The 9268-nt window shown below is 35.7% G+C and overlaps 1 protein-coding gene across 1 annotated transcript; it reads left to right on the top strand.

Annotated features, from left to right (window-relative positions):
* The first annotated feature begins 341 nt into the window (after window positions 1–341).
* Window positions 342–9026, top strand: e2f5 (E2F transcription factor 5). The gene is made up of 8 exons (XM_067363927.1): window positions 342–624; window positions 1821–1930; window positions 2125–2289; window positions 3154–3259; window positions 3372–3657; window positions 4343–4477; window positions 4595–4633; window positions 6177–9026. Exons 1-8 carry the CDS (start codon window positions 484–486, stop codon window positions 6284–6286), a joined length of 1092 nt encoding a protein of 363 aa, XP_067220028.1. The 5' UTR covers window positions 342–483; the 3' UTR covers window positions 6287–9026.
* The last annotated feature ends 242 nt before the right edge of the window (window positions 9027–9268 follow it).

The following is a 9268-nucleotide window of genomic DNA, read 5'->3' as shown; positions in this document are numbered from 1 at the left end:
ATTTATATATATATATATTATTTTATGTATTATGTTATTTATATATATATATATATATATAACTGTTGTACCTTCAAAATACAGCGTCATAAAATGCATTTTTATATAACATTGCATTTTTGTTCGCTTTTTTATTTACATTTTTAATTAAAATTCTAAACTTCCAAACTCTAAATTCCGTGTTCGGTGTGTTCTTTTTTTTTTTTTGGTTAATTACATTTTTAAATATTTTATTGGCACGAACCTCTGGACGAACTCTCAAGCGGAGACGTTGTCATAGTAACAGTAATCCTACGTCATTTCCTCTCATTTAAAAACCCTCGAGCCATCATCATCAGTAGTAGAAGTATAGCCTGAGGTAAATAAGTGCCAAGAGATGATTGTTGCTCCCCCTCACCGTCACCAACTAAACTGAGGTCGACCTCCATACCTCTAAACCGGACAAAGAGGGTGTTTTCGAGTTACACCGGGCGTTTGGATGGTATGGCTGAGTCGAACAGCGCGAGTTTTCCTCACACGACACCGAACGGGTCCAGTCGCCATGAGAAGAGTTTGGGTCTCCTCACAGTCAAGTTCGTTACTCTGCTTCAGGAGGCCAAAGATGGAGTGCTCGATCTGAAAGTGGTGGGTTAATATACAATTACCAGTGGCTGAATGAATGAATGAAAGTCGACAGGCTGTTCAGTGAGGACTGAGTCTGTCTGGAGTTGCACAAAGAAACTTTTACCTGAGTGGACCTTCGCCGTCTTTTAAGGCTTTTGCATACCGAATTACTACGTGTTTGGCTTAACACTTGTTAAAGTGTGTGTTAAAGTGTTAAAAGACCGAATATAAATGGCGTGTTATTGTGATAGAGGGACTTTTGAACAAAAACCCGTGGGATTCTCGCAGCAGGTGTTTGTTACCTGACGCTTGAGGCAGCAGAGACGCACTGCGTGAATTCATTGGAGACATTTTTCAGTTTAATCACCTGCTACTTTGCGCTAAAATGCTAGAAAATAAGGCCCTAAAGGCCCTAACTCTTATTAAAAAAAAAGAGAGAGAGAAAAAAATTCTTTCAACAAATGGGCATTGAAAAAATGGGATGTGCTCAACGTCCAGAAAATGATTTACAGAATATATGTATTTTTTTATAAAAAGTAAACATTTTTGCAACTTTATTGTTAAAATTTAGCAGGGTCTAACTAATTTGGGACCATATGTTAGTGTGTTATTGATAGACTAGATATTTTTCGTGCATTAAAATATTTAAGTAAATAATTTGTATAACAGGGCTGCTTGAATGCAAAGTTTTTATGTAAAAACTAAGAACATTTGATTTTAAAATTATTTATTCGCATGCGACATGCTCTAGAAATTTATTTCTGGGGTGTCACAATTTTAAAGAATTTTCCTTTTTGTAACGGTAAATTTGTACATTAACAGTGTATTGTTATTATTTGCCCTATTATTTTTTTATTTATTTATTTATTTTTTTAGATATTTTTAAAATATGAGCATTTGTGTCTTTGCTTTAAAAACATAATGGGACATCAGTGTGTAGAATTCACAGAATGTGCACGTACATTTTGTTAATTTCCATTATATTCCCATCATTCAATGACAGATGGGGTCAGTTTGACCAGCGTTAACGCACCTGCCACTCATCATGATGGCACTCTTACACTTGATAAACTCTTCTGATAACAGTTGAGAGCTACTGAGTTATCTAAACCCAGTGCCCAAGTATATGTCAACCCGAGCAATTGTTCAGTCCCCTAAATAGCCAGTTCCTCTCTTCTGATTAGACAGTCTTTGTAACGCCATTGTGCTTTTCATAGGCTGCAGACAGTTTGGCAGTCAAACAGAAGAGGAGAATTTACGACATAACCAACGTTCTGGAAGGCATTGGACTCATTGAAAAAAAGACCAAAAATACCATTCAGTGGAAGTGAGTACAAAGATTAAGAAAGTTATCACTGTGCTACCAATTGTTGATTGTACTGACATTATATAAATCTAAATATGTTTCTTTATATGATTATATATGTATTTTGTAATGTGTGCATTCTTTGCACCATGCATGCGCAGTGTGACATACTTCGGTTGCGCAAGTCTCCAAAGCAGTTGCTTTGTCTTAATTAGGGGGGAGAGTTCAGGCTGCCAGCCTCAGGAAGTTCTCGAGCAGGTGGAACTTCTCAAGGCAAATATTGCTGATCTGGAGATGCAAGAGAGAGAGCTGGACATGCAAAAAGCATGTCTGCAACAAAGTATCAAACACCTGAATGAAGACTCCTCCAGCTGCAGATATCCTTACCGTCAGTGTATGAGCCAGAAATATTTATCTGTTTTTCTTCTTCCTTATTCTCGTCTGATATTTTTCCATTTTTGGGTGGTTCCCCATGAGATTAACAGTCCCAGAAAATGCCATTGTTAGAGGAGTGTACCTAATTACATGTTGAACGTTATCCTTCCTGGTCCTTCCTTGCCTGTGTGGTGTTATTTTTGGGTATTTGTGTGCCCCTAATCCAGTTTTTCCAGTCTCTAGTCTATGGCAATTCATGCTAGAGTTTCATAACCCTCACCCCACCAGTTATTCCTCTTTGGATTAAACTTAAAGTGGTTTATGTACTAGGGTTGTCAAAATAATGACTTCGGTACCAAGTATGTATGGAAATTTTGAAAATGTGAAGGAAAATTCCAGCATTTCCTCCTAGAATTTTGAGCGGATTCTTAAACACCGGTTTGGCCATGTTTCTTTTATATTGTCATTTTCTGCTCATCCAGCTATTTGCAACAACACCACCCTGTTTCTGCAGCGACTTTCATCATGTTTCCTAATTCCTAGAACAATGTCTATGTCTTATGTGGCGTGAGAAAGTCACAAACCACGCAAAATCCAACTAGAGCAGTCAGACTGAAATGTTTTTTAGAAATGCAAATAGAATAGTATTTCAAACCACATATGAATGTAGTTAAACTGATTTATAAAATTCGCATTTCATGTTTGTTTTTGTTCACACTTGCTAAATCTGATCTGATTTGCACAAAAATCAGATTTGGTATGATGGTCTGAATGAGGCTATATAGACTTTTCTTTGGGGAAAATGTATAAAAGAATTGGAGATGCATGGTATTAGCCCTTGCTACATGTTCCTTAGCACTGTGTACATACAGCTATGTGACGCATGAGGACATATGTGATGCGTTCGGTGGGGATACTCTTCTAGCTGTCATGGCACCATCAGGGACACAACTGGAGGTCCCAGTGCCGGAGATGGTATGATAAACCAACCTTGAGATGTGCATAATTTTTTATCTTTATTAAAACGGTTTGAGTGCAAAAGTTTATATGTAAAAGGTGTTCATCCTTGTGTTTTTCATTGACACAGGGCCACAATGGTCAGAAGAAATACCAGGTGAATCTGCGAAGTCACTCAGCTCCCATCCAGGTGATGCTGATAAACAGAGAGACGAGCTGCTCCAAGCCTGTTGTTGTCGCCGTCCCACCTCTAGATGACATTTCTGCCATGCCAACTCCTCCTAGTACCCCAGCAGGGCTGCAGAGATTCCCCATCTCCTCAGCCGATCTCTGTGATCTGAAGCGTGGGCCGCTCAAAAGCCCCGCTGCAGAGCACCAACTCACTCCGTCCTCCACATCCCCCGATATACACATGGGTACTGCTTTCATACTACCTCCATTCCTTATTGTGTACCAGTCATTGTTCCCTCTCCATATCAAAAAGGGATAGGAGAAAATATTTTTAACAATGAAAAAATTATATATATATATATATATATATGTATATGTATATGTGTGTGTGTATTTATGTATATGTATGATCATACAGTATTACCATTCAAAAGTTTGAGGTCAGTGAGATGTTTTTGAAAGAAGTCTCTTATGCTTATCAAGGCTGCATTTATTGATCAAAATATACATTAAAAATGAGATAATGACTGAATTATTACAATTTAAAAGAATTGTTTTCTATTTTAATATTTTTCAAAATACAATTTATTCCTGTTATGGCTGAATTTTCTGACGTCATTACTCCAGTCTTCAGTGCCACATGATGCTTCAGAAATCATTCTGTGCTGAATATGCTGATTTCACACTCCAGAAACATTTCTTATTAATGTAGAAAATAAATTATTTATATTATCAGCATTCTCTGATGAATAGGAAGTTCAAAAGAACAGCATTTTAATGCATCATTGCTGAAAAGTATTAATTTTTGTATTAGTTTACCAAACCTTTGAATGGTTGTGTGTATGAGAATTTTTATACAGTATTTTAATATGATTGAATTTAGTTACAATTTCTACCTCTTTTCTTTCTTTTTTTCCATTTTTCTTCAAGAATGCAACCCTGAGTCTCCTGCCAGTCAGTGTTTGTTGATGCAGGGCTCTTTAGGTGGTTCTGAAGAACAGCAGAGGGAGATGGGGGGTCAGGATCTGCAGTCCATGCTGGAAGAAATGAGGGATGAGAGAGAAGGTGATGTGGATGCCATTTTACCAATAAAAGATTGTTCCAGAGCAATAATGTGATATTTTTGTATTTTTAAGTGAACTTCAAGGAGATGCATCTTGCCTTTTTTTCTTATTCCTCTAGGTGTTTCTAACCTCATTGATGAACTGATGTCTTCAGATGGTAAGTTCTTTAAAAATATTTTCCAGCCATTTTTTTTTGTAGTGTTGGCCTTCTGCACAGCCCCCTTGTGGTCACACAGAATAGCTTCCTTTGGTTATATTTGTTCTGCCTTGAAGCAGTTCACTGCTGTCCTTATCAATTAATCATATAGCTAGCAGTGCAGATAAATCTTTTTAATATGTCCTGACTCCTGACAAAAGGAGGATGGGTTCCCACAGCTGAGTGATGGTTCTTCTCAAGGTTTCTTTCTCCTGTGCATGCCAGTTTTACTCTACCACTTTTGCCTTTTGCTTGTGTTATGGCATTGATCTCTGTTATGCACAACCTTTTTCAACATTGATGATAAGAAATACTTGACCAGTAAAGTCTGCTGAAAATTCAGCTTCGCCATCACAGGAATAAATGTAATATTTCACTATATAACTTTTTATACTGTATACCAATAAATGCAGCCTTGGTTGAGCATAAGAGCGTTTAAAAAAAAAAACAAACACAAAAAAAAAAACATTCAAAATCCTATCAACCTCAAATTTTTGAACAGTAATGCAGGGCTCGACATTAACGCTTTTCCAGGACAAGTGGATTTTTTGAAAGGGCAAGTGAAAGAGAATTTTACTTGCCCGACTGGATAAGTAGCCTGATTAAAACTCAACAACAAAAATAGGGAATCACCAAAACGCGAGAGTGACTGATTTTATTACATTTAGTGTAAATGGCAATTGATATTGGATAATATATAATGTAGGCCTACAGTGTACTGACGGTAGCAATGTTGTGCTATTGAGCCTCGTGCAGCCTCATCTTAAGGAGAAATAGAAACATGAGCTCAGCAGTTAACATACTGCGGTAAATATTCAAAATGTGGCTTTTTTTTTTTTTTTTGTTTATAACAAATGATACAGTTAAGCAACATCACATGACCAAGAGTGTGGTCTTCCTGAATACAATCACGAGTGAAAATGTGACACTGATTTCATCAGTTCAATAAACAAGTTTGACGCAATATGTCACTTGCTGCCACTTACTGGTATCAGTTTTTTTTTTTTTTTTTTTTATATATATATATAATTTCGTAATTTCTTGTTTGCATTTTCAAAAAATATTTAAAACAATCTCATAACATTTATTTAATGCAGTTGTAACTTTTCAGTGTAAATGATTTGGTAACATTTTAAAGTGTAAAAATTTGGTAACAGCTCTATAGTGTCTTATTTTTCTCATTTTAATTTCTTGATCAAATTTAAGAATTTAAAATGAAATATGAAGCATACATTTATTAAGATGGGGGGGGTGCCTTTTTTTCTGAATATTGCTTCAGAATAAAAAATAAAAGTCCTATTTTTGTCCAGACAAGCAACTTTTTTTACTCTGACAAATGAATGACTGATTTACTTGACAAGCACATGACAAGTGTTAATGTCGAGCCCTGAGTAATGTATGGATTTATATTTTTTTATTAATTTTTTTTTTTTTTTTTTTTTGTAAATGTATATTGGATGAACTCAATCTGTGCACTGATAACTTTTTGTGTTTACCACTGTAGTTTTCCCCTTGCTAAGACTTTCACCAAACACTGGTGTGGATTACAATTTCAACCTGGATGACAACGAGGGAGTCTGTGACCTATTTGATGTGCAGATTCTCAATTATTAAAGCATGATTCATGCAACACCGGCTCACACTTGCATTCTTGGATAAAAGCAAAGGTAATGAGTCCCCCACCTCCCTCACTGCCAACGGCTGCATTCCTGCCTCAGCGCCTGCTCCTTGAACCTTGCCTTGCACTCAGTTTCACATTCATTTACATTTTGCATTGGCAAGTCTTTCAGTGTTGTCCTGTCTGCCTTCAACCATAACTATTGTTTTAGAGGAAGGAGTCAAGAAAAGATAAACCCCTCCCACCTGAACTTTAGACACGCGTGTGTCGATTGTTATTTTGTTTCATACAGTCAGTTTGTTTTCAGTTTTGTGACTTCACTCATTGTTCCTGATGAGTGATGGTGTAATTCATTGAGGTGAATGGAGGGCAGTTTTGAATGCAATCTGAGAAATTAAAACCACCCAAACATGACACACACACACACACACACACACACAAGTTTTGGACAACACTTGTTGGAAGGTGCCTTAAGATAATCTTTTTGTTCTTTGTTTTTTGCCCTTTCTGTGTCTTATTCTTTGATACTTTATAAAAAGTTCTAACTCTTATTAAAACATATTGTATGCAGGAGCTCTACGATGTGACAAATGTATAATATAATTTAACAGCGCACACAAAGACATTTGAGTGGCTTGATTATTTGTGTGTCTAACTATTTAATCACAACACTAATTATTTGTATGTTGGTTGGTTTGTTTTGTAGTCTGTTGATAGAAACACTGACACTCAAAATGTGCATATTTATAGTTTTTTTTTTTTTTCAACTTGTCAGTTACAATTTTGTTCACCATGTTGTGAAATGCTAATTAGCTTTTTGTATTTGTGTAGAGGCAATCCTACCTAATTTAAAAGGGGAATGAATATAATTTATACTGTAGTGTTCTTGGTTTAGAGGACATAAAGATGTTAAACTGCCTTGGCTAATCTTTGTTTATACATTCCACAATATTGTGCCTTATGCAGCTTTTTTCTATTATTGTAAGTAACTTTATTTTCTCTATATAGGTTTTCTAATCAAAAGAGCAATGTTTTTGTTCTGTTGCACTTTTTTTTTTTTTTTGCCAAAGTTTTATATCTATATATAAAAAAATATTTGCTTTTGCTTAAGTATTGTGATTTATTTGTTTTGTGTGGAATCTTGTCTTGAAGAAGTAACATATTTGTTTGTAACTGCAATATAACACACATGAAGCATTCTTCTGGGTTGTCAAAATCTGTCCTCAGTTTTGTTTTCGCTCAACTTACAGAAATTGTAATGCTCTTTTAAAGATTGTGGCCTTAACAAACCAGAAGGGGTATCAAAAGCATACCCCAAAACTAAACAGTTTTATTAGCCGTGTAACCCTATAAACTATATAAACCTAAACTATAACCCTCTACAAAAATGGTAAATCTTTAATGATTTTGTAAAGAAAACATAAAATTACTATTGAGATTATATATGTATTATTTCAAGATAAACATTTACTGGACTAAAGCAAGTTATGTTTATATATATATATATATATATCAGAGGTTGCGTTAGACTTTAACATTGTCCGTCATTTTGAAGGACAGGGTCGTAAAAATTCCGTCATAATCTATTACTACCCGTCATTTTAATTTTCATATTTTAATTATAATAACACATTTAATTGCTTTTATTTTTGTTCACAAATAAAAGCAATTAAATGTGTTATTATAACATTTGAACAAAAATAAAAGCAATTAAATGTGTTATTATAATTAAAATATGAAAATTAATATGACGGGTAATTCACACGCGAAATTTCTCTGTAACGTGACTGTTGTATAGGCTATGTGTTGGTAGCCATTAAAGAAAACATAGTTTCATATTTATGTTTAAATAGTCCTATGTTATATTTTAAATTCATCTATTTGATTATGAAAAGTTAACAGCATGATGCATCATGATATGCGCAGTATATCCGGAGACATGACATGTCAGACATGATTTTAAACACTTCATTAAGTTTTATTTTCTAGAAAGCCTTTCTTTAAAGTGAATTTCGTTTTGTAAAAATTGTATCTTAATTTTAATCAATGTTTCATTAACCAATTGCCTGGATGTAATAAATAAGAAGCAAATATAACAGACAATATAATAATGACATGGAGGCGCGGGCGCGATCACTGGCGCGTGAACTGGAGCGCGTCTTACAGGCTAAATGAAACGAAACTCAGCGGCTGCTTGCCTCAACATACATGGGCGTAGGTTTGGTCTCAGCTTTGGTGGGGACACTCCACATGGGTGGCATCTACAAAGTACAAAAAGGGGCAAAAAAAACCGGAATATTAAAATGTTTTTTTTACTCTGGCCTTTGTATGTGGCAGAGAGACAGCCCTGGTAACTTACCGTCGGCGTCGTCAACATGCGCGCGCGCACACACACACACACACACACACACACACACACACACACACACACACACACACACACACACACACACACACACACACACACACACACACACACGCCACCCGCTCGCTGCTAGTGCAATCACAAAAGTAGTCCCGGCCCGCGCGTGTAGCCTTGTCAGATACCCCGCCGCCAAATTACGGCGTTGTACTGTCGTCGTCCTGGCCGTTAGAATCGATCCAAATAGCAGTTCAAAGGAGCTTGCCAGGGACGTGCACAGACATTTTGGGGGGCAGGGGCTCAAGTGGAAAAAAAAAGGGCACTTATATTTATTAAAAAAAAAAAAATAAACCCTTAAATATATTAAGACAACTCCTGACTTCCCTTACACTCATGCAATTGTTTTATACTCCACAGATTTCTACAAAATAATTAATTCACATATAGAGACCATGGTCTTCTTTAGTATTCACTAGGTTTATCACGAGAGAAGGCAACAGCAACTATTTTCAAGCTATATATTTAGAATAAATGACTGCACCTAGGAGAGGGACATAGTTTCACTAATAATTTGTTTAAATCAATAAATCATTTTAATTTTTTTTTTTTTTTTTTG

This window comes from Chanodichthys erythropterus, chromosome 16 (assembly GCF_024489055.1).
Source record: "Chanodichthys erythropterus isolate Z2021 chromosome 16, ASM2448905v1, whole genome shotgun sequence".
Lineage (NCBI taxonomy): Eukaryota > Metazoa > Chordata > Actinopteri > Cypriniformes > Xenocyprididae > Chanodichthys > Chanodichthys erythropterus.
The sequence above is the reverse complement of the archived record's forward strand: the minus strand, read 5'-3'. Positions and strand labels throughout refer to the sequence as shown.